This window comes from Lagopus muta, chromosome 19 (assembly GCF_023343835.1).
Source record: "Lagopus muta isolate bLagMut1 chromosome 19, bLagMut1 primary, whole genome shotgun sequence".
Taxonomy (NCBI): domain Eukaryota; kingdom Metazoa; phylum Chordata; class Aves; order Galliformes; family Phasianidae; genus Lagopus; species Lagopus muta.
Window position 1 is genome coordinate 7,997,289 of NC_064451.1, and position 14,588 is coordinate 8,011,876.

The 14,588-nt window shown below is 42.9% G+C and overlaps 1 protein-coding gene across 3 annotated transcripts; it reads left to right on the forward strand.

Moving 5' to 3' along the window:
- Positions 1-416: 416 nt before the first annotated feature.
- CCDC187 (coiled-coil domain containing 187) lies at positions 417-13,889 on the forward strand. Of its 3 annotated transcripts, XM_048966344.1 has the most exons (13): positions 417-524; positions 664-774; positions 1,062-1,165; positions 1,305-1,438; positions 1,617-1,753; positions 1,842-2,029; positions 2,514-2,601; positions 2,826-2,972; positions 3,353-3,516; positions 5,510-5,694; positions 6,194-6,315; positions 6,576-7,153; positions 7,570-7,677. In XM_048966344.1, exons 1-12 carry the CDS (start codon positions 468-470, stop codon positions 6,822-6,824), a joined length of 1,686 nt encoding a protein of 561 aa, XP_048822301.1. In that variant the 5' UTR covers positions 417-467; the 3' UTR covers positions 6,825-7,153; positions 7,570-7,677. The 3 variants fall into 3 exon arrangements, with proteins under 3 accessions (XP_048822301.1, XP_048822302.1, XP_048822300.1); XM_048966345.1 differs by lacking the exon at positions 417-524 and having other exon boundaries at positions 668-774; positions 986-1,165; XM_048966343.1 differs by lacking the exons at positions 417-524; positions 664-774; positions 1,062-1,165; ... (6 more) ...; positions 5,510-5,694; positions 6,194-6,315 and adding exons at positions 11,049-11,384; positions 12,018-12,161; positions 12,566-12,691; positions 12,972-13,889 and having other exon boundaries at positions 6,842-7,153; positions 7,570-10,409.
- Positions 13,890-14,588: the final 699 nt, after the last annotated feature.

Below are 14,588 nucleotides of genomic sequence, written 5' to 3' on the forward strand. Positions count from 1 at the left end.
CGAAGCAATCTCCTTCTGCTGCCTCCCTCTCCTAAATTCTGATACTTTCTTCTGCTGGCACCTGTTAAATACAGCATGGATTCTTTTTATTTTTTTCAATTAAAATATGGTGACTGTTAACATCCACTTCATAAGTTTCTGCAGGTGAGGCAGACCCTAGCTGTGCACAACTGAAAGAGAAACACAGGAACCATCTGCACAACTTAAAACAAACTTCCCTCCTGCTGGCTCACAAACTGAAGGTACAGTAAGCAGTCCAGACAAAAAGCAATTGCAGTGCTGCTATCAGAGGTTAAAAAATAAAATGAAATAAAAATTGCTGGCTATCCAAGGACACAGGTGTGTTCAGGCCATAATTGGCATCAGCTGGTTCTGCAGCAGGTTTATAAAATCCATGTGGCTGCAAGGGAGAGCTGCAAAGCTTTATTTATTGTTTGTTAATGCTATGTTAGTGCAGGTGGCCACGAATGCCTTGTTTTGTGCTAGCTGAGGCAAAGAGAAGTGTTTGGGCTGCCTTCCAGAGGGTATGCAGGATACAGCAGGGGTTGGTGGCACAGTACCTGTGCTGCTCTCTCAGGGTTTGCTGCCCTTTGGCACCCAGCTCTGAGGAGCCATGTGACTCAGTTAAAAATACCATATGCAGTGTGTCATTTCCTACCATAGGCATATCAGCTCCAGCAGAAGCAGTGGCTGGCAGTGCTGAGTGAGAAAGCCAAGCTAGAGCTTCAGGAAAGCCAGAGGTCTTTGAGTGACCTGCTTCAGAACGATTTAAAGGTGAGTGATTCCAGTTCCTGTGCTGCTGCTTCTGGATTGAGCCAAGCATCCTCTGTGCTGTTTTATTTTTCCATATGTTTTATACACCCCAAGGATGAGTGATGCTCCCTGCCCTCCATACCCAGTTACTTCACTGTCAGTAGTACCCATCTCATCGGTCCTTGAGCTCATAAGGAATAACTGTTAAAATAAATATATTTGTACCCAACAGGGTAAGGGGAGAAGGACTGAAAGTTCTGCCTTCCAAATAGATCGCTCACATCTATGGACCATTTCTGTTTCTGCAGCTGCGCAGCGCTTCTAAAGGCAGCGATTCCCCTGTGCTGAAGCTGGACCATGCAGAGCAAACATGGGCAGGACAGCAGTCTGCAGGTGACAGCACAGCTGGCAGGTATGGGACACAGTGTGCAGTGCAGCCTGCAGCGGTGCCATCAGATGCCTCCTCTGAGGGTTTTTCAAAGAAAGCTGGGGATTTAAATTTTCTCTCTAATTGCAACAAGAAAAAAATGTCCTTCATCTTGTACCTTCAGTAATGAAGAGATGCATTCCCTGGAACAATTTCCATTGAATGTGGAGAGAGATCGGAGCCCAGTGGACTCCAAAGCTGTGGGACAAAGGAAATCTCTGGGAGGAAGGAGTTCATTTGGCTCAGCCCTTCATGAAGGTGAGCTCTGAGTTAAAGGATTTGGTGGCACAGTGTAAACAGTGGTGTTTTTTAGCATGGCTCACGATATACTGTAAAATTCAAGAGCTGGAACCATTAATCACAAATTTCAGTCATTTCTCTTTCTCTATTTGTTAGATATTCTATTTATGATGACTTGAAACCTTCCCTTCCTCAGGATCTCTGCCAGCAGAGGACAGGGAGCCATTGCATGGCCACCAAGGGCTGAACCTGCTGTCAGCTCCAACAGAGCTGCCCCACGGGGATCCCTGCACAGCAGATGGCTCCAGGGACAGCAGTGACCAGGACAGCCAGGTAACACCAGCTCTGCTTCCACCCTACTGGGCTTGGATCTTGTTGTATTTTCGGTCCCCGTGTGAAACTCGCTCTGCTCTGTCCCCAGTGGAGTGATGCTGGCCGGCACCATGGACGTTCCAGCTCCTTCTGCTGCTTCAGCCTGGCCATGGCAGAGCAGTGCCTGAGGGGAGAGGAGCTGCGCGCCCGCCACCAGGCCGCCCTCCTGGAGCTGCGCAGGGGAGCCGTGCGGGATAAAGCCAGAGCTGAGCTGGCCTGGCTGGGCCACCAGAGGCGGTGAGGGAAGCTGGGCAGGTGGGCCTGCACTGGGGAGGGTCCTGTGATGGAGGGGTGCAGCTCCTGCTCTGTCAGAATGCTTCCTCCTTTAGGGGAAAGAGAGCAAATATAAAACCCAATTTGTATGGAGTGTGTGCGGGTGAAGAAGCAGGAGAGGACCTGCTGGTTTTCTTCTCTTCAGAGCACAGCAGAAGGGGCAGCTGCAGCATCCCAGCAGTGTGAGGTGTCCCTTCCTCTGACCCTCAGGGTGGTCTGGTCTCCTCGTGTGGGTCGGCCTTCCATGGTGATGTGCCCTCACAGCCCAGCAGGACCTTCTGCAGCGCCTGCTATGGCTACTGCAGCTCCACAGCTCTTTGGAGAGAAGCTTTGCTCCTGTGCATTATAGCTGCTTTCCCCCCCTCTTCCCTCTCCCCCTCGAAACTATTGCATTCATGGCATTAAATTATCCACCTGACCATGGTACCTGTCCTTCTCTGGTTCTCAGCTGTCTGGAACTCCTGCAAGACACCAAGGGAGCCTCTGCCATGGCTGAGAAGCAGCGCAGAGTCCTAACAGAGCTGAAACAAGAGCAGGTAATGCTGCAAGAGCATCTGGGGCTCATTGCATCCCCCCCTGCTTCATGCAGCACTGGGAGGTGGTTGGAGCAAGATTTCGTATTGCTTTTTTTGTATTTTTAAAGGGAAAAGGTTACTGGTGTTATTTCATGTGCATTGTTCCGTTTGTTTCCTACCTTCTGGTGCTTTTTAAAATTCATTCTTAGCTCTCTCCTACTGTTTTCTTTCTCTGCTTTATGCAGGTAGAAATACAGCACCTGCAAAATATCTACAGGGCGGCCCATCAAGAGAGGAAACTCTTATTAAAGCAACAAAGAGAAATCTTAATGATACAGCAATCAACAGCGAAACTCCGGGAAGAACTGCATCATCTAACTGGGAAGAAAAAGGTTATCAAGTCACTTAATGAGTGATAGCTTTTAATTGTGTGGGTGCAGGTCGTGCTAGGCTTGGACTTGTGTGCTGGACATCTGCTTATTCTCTTAATAAACAGGTGTTCTTCGTTATTAGAATTGAATCTAAGGTAAAGATTCTCATAAAAGCTGGATCTGAACAGGACTTCAGCATCTCAGACCATTCAATTCTTACATGAGATTGTTTCCATTAAACTAATTCTTAGCCTGTTGATTACTTTTGCAGTCCTAATGAGGCTGTTAATAGAAGTCTCAATGCTCTTTTTGGTTGTTTATGTGGATGGATAATAACAAAGTCAGAGCTGGCACTGCAGCTAATACCCAGGTGAAAACTTACGCAGTCCTTTTCCTTTCAGCTTACCAGGAGCCCAGCAACCGAAGAAGTAATTAAACCAAAGATGAGACAGATTTCTAATGCTATGTTAGGTTCCCCCTTGGCAGAATCTTCAGGGCCTGATGCGTGTGGGGACAAACAGAATTATGTCCAGCTAAAGAACAAACAAAACAAAAAATATGATGGGTAAGTAAAACCCATTCTGCAGTGATAGCTGAAGACAAAAACCAATCCGGTGGGGAAGGCAGGAGCAGTTATAGCCCAGATAATTGTGTGAGGTTTAAATGCTCCCAAGAGGGCGTTTTATAATGATAAGTTTTGAAAACCTCCGTGGTCAAGCAGTTGATGCATCAATATCCCTGCTTAACATTCTGACCGATATTGCCTCATCGATTATTCTGTGTGTCCTCTGTTTGTTCAGTCTGCCATCTCGTATCTAAAATGGTAAGCTCACTGGGGCAAGTACCAGCTTATTGCCAGGTATGTGAACAGTTCCAAGTAAGCTGAGGTATAGATCCATATCTGGAGATATATAAAGGTTACATACTACTTGCTAAACTCTTCAAGTAGAATACGTTTACCAGTGTATGCCATTTCCCTAGGATTATCTGTATTATGAACTGTTAAGCAGTTCTGTGGGACTGAAGCCCATCTCTGTAACGTTAGGAACAACTGTAGTTTTGACAGCAGACCTATGCCATTCAATTTCCATAGCTTTAATAACCTGGATATTTTTTAATGATGCCATACAGTGTCTGATGATAACTCACATTGTCATGATGACTTCTAACTACAAGCTCAGAGCACTTTGCAACTATGTATTAATTAAACTTCAAAATACCCAGGTGAAGTGAGTAGAAACGTATTGATTTAATTGGTGAAAATCACTCCTTTGTCATCCACTCTAAGGTTATGTATCACTTAACCCCTCAGAGCAGGTTTGTCTTTTGGGATTTAACTACAGAAGGCTTCTGTGCTACATGGGGCTTCATGTTATGCATAAACTGATGCTTAGAAGTGTCAGTAAAATACCCACAGTCACGTGTAATGTGGGAGTTCAGGGAGAACTGTTCTGAGAAAGCACTGACCTCCCATTCCCCAGATGCCATCACCCCAACACCCCCATTTGCTCTGCCCTGAGCAGGAGGTGCTGAGCAGTGCAGGTGAGGACTCGCAGTGTTCATGCTGCTCAGTGTGGCTGTTGTCCAAATGGTTCAGGTGAACAAACGTCCAGCTTGCTTCAGGAGAAGCGGCTGAAGACAGCAGGAGAAGCTCCCTCATTTGGTGTTCCACAGACCCTGTGCAGACTGGCCAGAGCACTGCTCACAGGGAAAGGCTTTCAAATAAATCCCGTCATGGAATTGATCCATAACTCATGGTGTTATTGATTACAAGTCACAGGGATCTTTAAAAGGTTTCTTGGCTGTGCTTTCGCTTCTTATTACTGACAAGCCTGCTCATAGGAGAGCAGTATTAGCATAAGTCTGGGGCAGACAGGGCCTGGTGGAGCTCAATGCACCCAAACTCTGCTGCATTACTGTGTATGGATCTGTTTCCCATATAAGTGTGGAGTGGTAATGATGCCATCCACCCCCTGTGCAGGTATGTTAATATTTTATCCTGACCAGGAAGATCAAGTTAATAAGCAGGGCTGTCAGGGAATGGAAGGGATTGGGAAATGCTATTTAAAAAATAAAGTGAAGTAATAAATAAATTGCTAACCTGCAGAAAAAGCTGCTGGTTTGGGGTTTCAACAGTAGATGTGAAATACAAGAAACAAGGAACACGGAGCTTATAGTTATGAATTCTTGTAAGCAGGCAAGCATTTGGCTAAGGATTGAGAATGAATCTGCCAAATTGGGATACTTGGTTTCATGTCCTTAAATACTTGATAGTCATGGGGTTGGTTTTGTGGTTTGGTCTTTTTTTTTCATTTTCAGAGCTGATGATTTATTTTCTAGTCTTCTGTTCTGGTATGCCTGTATAAAATACAGTCCTGTGAGTGGAAGGGAGAGAGAGAAATAACTGGCTTTTATAATGCACATGCTACTAGTATAGGTACCAGCATGGGCTACCAGAAACTCTTACTTCATGTCTTCATCGACTTTGCAGAGGCATGTTGTGACTTGGGAACACAAAGAAACACCCAGTCATGAATTCCTTGTCTGACTGTTTTCAGCTTTTCTACCAAGAATAAGAAAGCACTGCTACAGTACCAGCAACAGACAGAGGAGCCATTGAGTTTGCAGCAGTCCCTGGGTGCACGAGGTCCTGATGTGTCTGGAACAGTGGCCAAGAAAGTGTGTGATGCTACCAGTCAAACCACAGGCATGGTCTTTGTGATCAGACATTCCACAAATGCAGGTACACAATTAAAAAAGGACTTCTGTAGCCAACTGTGAACACCTAGTCAAATTAAATTACTGAAGGCGAGAGTTGAAACCTCAGCAGTGCTGTGGAGCAGTTCAAATGATCTTTTAGAAGAGGACTGTAAAGCTGAGTAGCCTATGGGAGAGAACTTGTGATGCTTATCTATTCCTTGTTTGTCTGCAGTGTGGGTTTTGGTACGAGGATCTGCTCAGGATTAGCAAGAAGAAAGTGTGACAAGCTGTAAGTGGTCTTGTTGGGGTGGCGTTTGTGCATAGGAAGAGAGACTGCATAGAAACTTCTGGAAGTGAGAATTACAGTTTCTGCTCCATAACTGGAAGATAAATAAGGGGTGGTTGGATGAATAAGGCCAGTGCCCCTTTAGCTTCTGTTGGGGTGACAAGGAGTAGGAGCAAAATAAAAACAGGGAAACAATCAGTGTAGGGTGAAAGGCTTTCGCATCTTCCTTCTGCGCTGAGTAATCTGTACATTTCAGGTAATGGCACCTCATTCTTACAAGATCAAGAGAATGACCCTGTGACAGTGGAGAAAGCACCCAGGGAGCAGAGAAATGGCAGGACTTGTAGAGAAGAACAGGACCCGTGTGGTCCATTTCAGGCACGTGTCAAGCTGATGGTTTTCTTACCTGTTTTTTATCTTTGCATAAAATTTTCAAGGGAGGAAATGCACGGTATTGTCTGTCATGGAGATATCACACTTGGAACTCAGCTTGTACATAATGAAGTTGATGCTGCGTTGAAGTTCTGTTGTGTTGTATTGCCTTAAACCTGGAGAAATTTCAGTGGCAATTCACTGGCATTCTTCAGTTTTCTTGTTTATTCAGTGCTTTTTATTTTTTTATATCATTGCCTCTCCAGGCTGGGACAAGGAAGAAAGATCTTTCTTTTGATGGCCAAGACAGTGAAAAAAGGTCAGCACCAATGTCAAGTGAATCTACAGTAATGGAAGTAATACATTTAAGGAAAGAAAGTTCATTAGCTGAGCTGAGGTACCATCCCTGTCAAGATCAAGACCTCCTGTCCTACCTTCTGCTGCTTATTCACGTGTCAAATGTTGCCTTGCTTGAGCTTGATGCTCATAGTTGGTTCTGCTCTTTGAACATGTAATTCTTTTTGAGTCAACTGAATGAATGTTGAAACCAACTTCAGAAAATGTATCTACAGAGTGCTTTGGTCTTAATAGAGAGCATCTGAAGTAACAGTTGAGAACAAGGTGCCATGTCCAGCATTGTGCTGTGTATGGGTAGAAATACACCTAGAGAAACGTAACGTAATGCGCCAACATTTTTGAATGCTTCTGAGTGCTGTGCACTTTGTGATTTCAGTTTTAATCCAATTACAATGCTGTATTTTCAGGGTTAGCCCAGGTTCTTTAAGAGAATCGCAGATCATGCGTGTAGCTGAAAAAGCACCTTCCGAAATCCTTTTTTCAGAAGGTAAGTGCCTTTTCCCCATAGGGCTTCTGTGGTTCTTTATCATAATCTTAGTAACAGCTCTTCCTGGAGAACTCTCTGTCCATAGAGAATAATGGTCTACTTGTATCAGGCAGTGAAGTTCCTCCTGGGGCTAAAATAATAGAGATCTTAATGAAAACTTTGCCTTTGACTCTTCTGATCGACTACCTTGGCACTGTTGTATTTGCTTGTTTGCTACAACACTCATTTCTTCATCTTTATTTGATAAGCCTGACTTGTTTTTATGGTATCCAACTAATTTCCAACTTGATAGTGAATTTAATGCTGCAGACTTTTTAAATGCAATTTACTGCTGAGTATTCAATAGATCTGAATCCAGTTACCTCTCAGCAACTTCTTCTACAAAATAAAAACACTTTCTTGAATTTGTTCTTTAGGTGTTCCACGTGAAGTGGAAACGTCTGCCCCTTTTGAGATCCACCAGGTGGATGGCAGCCAGTCTCTGAAGCCTTTGGGCCATCATTCTCGAGAAACTTCTGCTGAAGAACTACAGAGGAAAGCTTTTTCTGAAGGATTAGGTCCTACTGAATCACTGTGCGAGTCAAACAGCTTCTCTCCAAGCTCTGAAAGTGCCAGATCTGACTGTTCTCTCCCAGATTTTCAGAAAGTGTCTGCAGTTTGGATTGATGTTTCAGAATGCTCTATTGCAGATGTTGAATTAGAGGTGCAAGGTGGAGAGGACGCTGATGTCACTATTCCAGAAGAATTAGTCTATGATGCTTCTCCTAATGTTCCGAAAGAGGCACCGATAGCCATAAATTCTGGGAGGAAAACATTACAAAGTGACAAACACAATGAACTTGAAGTGTCCAAGGATGGCAGCAGCACAGAGATTTCATCATGCTCTCAGAACTTCCAGAAATGCCCTGGAGAGGCTTCAGCTCATGGGTGCACTGGTCATTTGCTTTCTTTCCTTTCAGCAGACAAAGCAAATACCTCCAAAACAACGGCACTGGATTCCTCTCAGTTTGGTAAACCCACCGAGGGAATGGATAAGCTGCACTTGGAAGCCTCAGGGAACTCAAAAAATGCAGCTGCCAGCTCTTTGTGCAGTGATGGCATTTACCTCCTTCAGAACTGCGAGCAGCACGCTCCTGATTCTATCACTAACAAATCAAAGAGGAATGACGGAATTAGCAGCTTATTAGGGGATCAAAGTCTTCCACTGATGGGTTCTTTGAAACCTTTAGATGTGGCTGATAACCAATTTAGTAGTACTGTCTCTTTTCCACCTGACAAAGATATTGCAAATGGCAAATCAGTAGCGTGTTCACTGTCCAGAAATGCAACAGTGCAAAATGATCATGCACAGCTTTTGAATGAGAAAAGCATATCTGGAGAACTCGATCAGATTGTATCTCTGCCCTTGTCCACACAGGGAATTTCTGGGGACGTCCATACAGAAACCACCTGCATTGGGTCTTTGCAGAGGTTGGCCCCAGGAGCTCATAAGAACTCAAAAACTGACAGGCAAGCCACAAAGGAACAGGGGAATGGACAGTTTTCTTCCTCAAAAAAGCAACTGTTTCACTCTGAGAGCTCTTTCAGAAGTGAAGATTATACAATTTTTATTAGTGATGAGGGCCTTCCTCTGGCTGATGAGGCTACCTTGTCAGAAATACTGTCTCCTGTTGATGAAGTGTTGTCCTATGCAAGTGCTGACTTGCCATCCTCTAATAAAAAGGATTTGTCATTTCCAAGGGAAGATCTCCCTCCTCCCCCTTTGGGTGTAGATACAATGAAAAATGATGATTCTAGCTTCAGTACAGATGATTTCCCATCTCCACCAGAACAAATGACAGTCCCAGAGACTGGACAGTGTATGAATGAAGATGTATCCCTGAAAATGGATGCTTTTCCCCCATTACCTGATGACACTGCGTCTGAGGAATATCCCTCGTTCAATCGAGAGCCAGTTGATATCTTTTCAACTCAGGAAGGTAACCTCTCAGAACAGTACTTAGTTGAAGATATTTCCTGTGCAAAGGAGCACTTGTCAGAATACCAGGAAGGAGAACAGGAGATGCCTTCGCAGTCTTTGGAGCTTCTGCCTGTGTCAGATCCTATTTCTTCTAGTCAGGCCAGTAAAAATCCTGCTTCCATGATGAAACAATGCAAAACATACGTAATGCTGCCATTAGCTGAGGAGGACAGTGATGACCCATTGTCAGCATTTGAAATTGGAGACAGAGTATTAGTAAAGCAGACCCAACCTGGAACCCTGATGTTCAAAGGACGGACTCGCTTTGATAGCGGCCACTGGGCTGGTGTCGCACTGGACAAAGCTGAAGGTGATCATGCTGGAACTTACAAAGGGGTGAAGTATTTTGAATGTGCACAGCACTGTGGTGTCTTTGTCAGACCTGGTGAGATTTCACACCTGTTGGAGGATAACAACAATGGTTCCAGTTCCACTGGGGATGAAGACTCAGACTCTTTCTATGATGATGAATCCTTCAGAAGAGACTGCAGATACCCTGAAGTTGGTGAGCAGGGTGCAGGGGTAACAGAGCAGAAAGCTGAAGATACAAAAAGTCCAGGAGGATCAGAAGTGTCAGAAAAGAAGTCTAGGCTGTATGATGCCTTGCAGTGTGGAAGAAGTCAAACACTTCCACATTCTGACCACTGTAAATGTGATGAATGTCATCACCAAAACAATTTAATGTGCTGGGGATCAGATAAAGAAAAAACAGACTTGATACAAATAAAACAAGGGATGCTCGCAGGTGTGCCTCCAAAGGAAAGTGAGGCTAGCCATGCAGATGGCATGAACACAAACAAAAATGTTTGTTGCTTGGTAGAGGATCAGAAAAGAAATAAACTCACTGATGATATCGCAGCTGAACTCAGTAAGAAACTTCTATTGGAGGCGTTAATTGCATTCTCTGAAACAGCTCAACACAAATACAAAGGTGCCTTTGAAGAAAATGTGACGAATTATACCAAAGGCCTAAAACAAGGGGACAGTCAGAAACAATTTCTTATCAAAGAAAATCCACTTGCTTGCTTAACTGAGCAATCAGCAAAGGTTGCTGATCTTTTACTGCATGATTTCAATATGCTTAGCATTCATGGTTGTCACACGATAGCAGAAAGAATTGTGGCTAAATTTGTAGGGGATGCAGTTAAGGAATATAAGAAGATTAAAAGAAAACAAGGAGTAAAAACAGACAAGAGGTTTCCTTCATCTTCAGAGACTTCTCCAACTACTTTGCCTGTAAGTACACTCAGAAAAGTTTGTCACCTTCAGTGTTGGATCTGAAGTTGGGTCTATGCTGCAAGCGTTTCTGTTGCCCAGTTGTTTTTCCATTAAAAACTGCATTGTGTTGACATATGGAGCTGAACTGCTAAACCATCATTTAAAGAACTTTGCAGCTGGTGGATGACGTGTGTGCAGTGTTCTCTCACTTCTCCTTCAGCCTACTGGGGAGCCTAGAACTCCAATGAAATGGCACTTTTGATGCCTGCTGCTTCCATTTCCAGCCTGTTCATTTTTCGCTTCCAAAGTAGTTCATGGGAAGCACTATAAAAGAAAGCTTTAAAAAACAATCAAGACTTGGTTTGAGGAGTGGGTAGGAAAAGCAATCCCAAATCAGAACCAAAAATGTAGAAATAGCAAAAACTTTCATAGAACTCAAATAGGTAAATCTAATTCTGAATTCTAGTAAATACAATTAAAATACCTATTTCTTTCTGATGCATCAGTAAGCCTTTATTTGAGCCCTTGAGTGAGAGCATATGATTCCTGATTTCTAAGTGTAGCCCTAAATCACTTGCTAATGATTTCAATGCCTCTAAAAAACAGTGGAAAAGTATGGGGTACATCACCTTGTTTTTCTTTCTCTCCCCACTGAAGTTCCTTTTAAAAATCCTCGACGCTGGTGTTTTTGGAAGCTCTAAAGACTTTGATCAGCCAAACTCTAATGAACGTGCTCTGGAAAGGCAAACACAAAAGCAATACTTGTTGGATCACTGGCACTCAGCTCCTTGGAAGAGAACTGTAGAGGTTCCCCTTGTGGTACCACACTACACTTCATATGTAAAGAACTTGTCTGCATATGCTGTAGAAGAATTATGGACTCCAGAAAACATTTGTTCGAATTTCACAAGAACCAATGTGCCAAAGCAGTCTGAGTGTAATGACTTCACAGGGAGTGATTTGGAAACAGAAAGCAAACGGATGTATAATCAGGTATTTTTTCTAAGTGTTTGGTTGTTGTTTGTTGTGTTTTTTTCAGTGTTCTGTAGGATGAATTGCATTAGCTGGTACCTACTGTTATGCCTGCTGCTGATACTGAATAGAGCAGAGGAACACTGACAAAGCTATTGCAAAATATTGCTTCTGTTAATGAACTGCAAAATAATTCTTCTAGGATAGGCATCCTTGCTGTGATACGAGCCCTTTGCTTCAGCTCTTCTGTTAAGACCCTGGGTCTGTCAGAACAAAACAAACTGTCTGGAAAGCTACAATCTAGAGTCCAAGTGCACCGCCTCTGAGCTTGGACAGATCTTCATGGAATTACTGAATTTTGTGGACCTCTGTCTGCATGGCAGATTTGAGTCCCACCAGGGCCTTGTGCATAACCTGTACTTAGTGAATGATCACACATTACTGCCTGAGACCTGCTGCTGTACGGGCTGATGTTAGGTGACGATCATCACAACAGCTAGAGGAAAATCTGTGATGTGAGCTATGATCATAAATTCTGCACTGAGATGCAAGATCCTGCTGTCAGCAGCCTGGTATCTTTTGTCAAACGCTAAGAGAACTTTGGAAAGAGCATCACGTGGTACTCAGTTTGGCTCTGTGTTTTTGATGTTGCAGGTTATATTCGATTTGACTCACGAGCTTCTACGTGCGGAGTATCAAGTGACTGCACATCCAAAAACATTTCCGTGGTTGAAAGAAAACTTGAGATCTTGCTGTTGTAGGTGTCGCTGCAGAAGCACAGATGTCGATGAGGTTAAGGTAAATTCTGGAAATGTAAACTGTAGAACAGCAAGAGTAAAGAGAGCAGGCACTGCAGTGACACAGTGGCAAAGTTGGAAGGGTTGGGGCAGTGCAACTGAAATATCTCAGTAAATACAGACTGTCCCAATATTCCAAGTGCAGAGGGCTTTCAAGAGGAACAACAGGCTTCTGAATGTCCATGGTTACAGTAATCTTGGGTGCTACCCCTGAAGTGATCTCACATTGAAAATGTGTTCTTTGGTCGGTATCAATCAGCTGCTTCTAAACCAGCCCCCTAAAATGTGGGGCATTCCTAGATTTGATGCTGGATCTCCACACTGGCCCTTTTCACACATTTCCAATGCTTCACAACGATAGATCTCTCATGAGAACAATTCTTCTCACCCTTTCTTATCTTTTAGACATTTGTTCAGGGGGAAATGATTAAAATAATGAACCTGGAAAGGAATGACTTAGAAGGGAAAAGAAAATTCCTTAATATGACTAAGTATGGAAACTGTGAGAGAGACAGAGTGGATCTCATCCTGGTAAGCAGACCTCTCAACAAAGACCTGTTTACTTTCTCTACACTGAAACCAGAAATGCTCACGTTGTTTCATCTTGTTTACTTAAAGTAACTTTGGAACTTACAGGGGTCATGGGCATCCTTTTCACTGCACCTGCAATAATTATTCAGTATTTTAATTTCTTATGACTTTGAAGTGAATATTGCATATGTAAAATCATTAGGCTAGGCACAGCTCCTTGGTGCCTCCCAGAACTGACCATGCTCTTGCAGTAAACATTCATATCTGTGTTATATTTTAGATTCAGGAGCTCCACAAAGAAGAATCTCAGTGGACTTACTATGGTGATGATGAATTAACTGTGAAGATGAGCGTGACTGAAGACATATTTGACAGCTTGATCCTTGATACAGTCAGAGTTCTCAACAAGATTTATTTGAGAAAAGCCAGTGATTAGAAGTTTGCCCTCAAGGATTAAAACTCCACCATGACTTCTAAGGCAAGAGATGCACAATTAATAATCTTAACTCTGAGCTTTACCCAACACAGGTGTGGCCTAAGTTACATGTTCATATTTACAATGAAAGGATGCAAGTAACAAAAATGCTACCTGAAACTTTCTTCTTCAGTTTTGAACTTTGGAAACGCTGATTAAGCTCAATACTCTTCTTAGAGTGGTTTTACACATGATTTGAGTGGTGACAATTTTATTCTTCTGTTTGTTTGGTTGTTTTTTTTATCAAGATAGCATTTTTATTCACCTATGCATTTTAAGAGCTCCTTGTGGGTTTAAAATTGTGTAGGAGTCTATGATTATACAGACAGGGTTCAAAAGCAATTTATGTGTAAATGATCTATTCTTCATTATCGCACCCTGGTTGTGAATGATGATGGATGAATCACATTTTAAGAAAGATGTTCAGGAAATCAATGCTGTCTGTCTTCAGAAAATCAGGGCGCAGATGGAATTAAATCTTACAGAAAGTAAATCGTTGTTGATCTCTTGGAATAAACTCTTCTAATGGGAACAAGTCTAAAACTTCTCCAGATGGGCTCAGCACCATTACAGAGGTGATGGTGCACCAGTTTTTACATCCTGTGTTTGTATTTAAAATCATATTTACAGACTAATGAAATGCACTTTGTTTCTGTTTTCAAGCACTGATGGTTTAGCTGTTTTCATACTGAATTGCTTTCTGAATAAACAAAATAAATCGAATGTATCTCATTCTTATTTTTACAGACATTCTACTTGATTTCAGATTTTGTTGTATACGCTGCTACTCTCCTTAGTGAATGGGAGTAGTTCTGTTGTTTTGCAAATAGCTCTTAGGACATTTCAAAGCACAGTAATGGCAGCTGCTTTGTGAAAAGAAAAGGATTATTTCTGTCCCAAGCACATTAAATTCTGTATTTACCCTGTAAACTATCTTTATGTTCCCTGGGGTACATTTTCCTAAAAGTCTGCTACAAATTCATTCCAAACCAACCGCCTGATACAGCCTGCAGTACTTGGTGATGATAAAGAGTTGGCCACAGCACCCCTTAATTCGTCTTGGCTCTCTGGTTGGACTTTCGACTTTCCTGCTTTGCAATCCTAGGGCTGATGGTGGGGCTGAGATGCAGCACTAAATGAGCTCTTCCTTCCTGGGTGAGAATTTCCCCAGCCCCCCCCATCCTCCTGACCCTTATCCTCATTGATTAATTAATCCAGTAATCCAGATAAGTTATTTGTTCTAAGATTAGTGTTTTCTTCTTGTCAGCTTATTATTAGAATTTAATTCAATGGTGGCTTTTTTTTTTTTTCCCCTGGACTCACAGGCAAATTATTGGATACAATGACAAATCTATATATTGAAGCACTACAGCTTTCCAGTTTATTTTCACTATAGTTTTGCAGCAGCAGCAGGATCACTTG

Coding starts and splice junctions, on each gene's coding strand:
- CCDC187 (XM_048966343.1), top strand. CDS start 7,009: ATGCTTCTGAGTGCTGTGCACTTTGTGATTTCAGTTTTAATCCAATTA. Junction 11,385..12,017: donor GCAAACGGATGTATAATCAG/GTATTTTTTCTA, acceptor TTGATGTTGCAG/GTTATATTCGATTTGACTCA. Junction 12,692..12,971: donor ACAGAGTGGATCTCATCCTG/GTAAGCAGACCT, acceptor GTTATATTTTAG/ATTCAGGAGCTCCACAAAGA.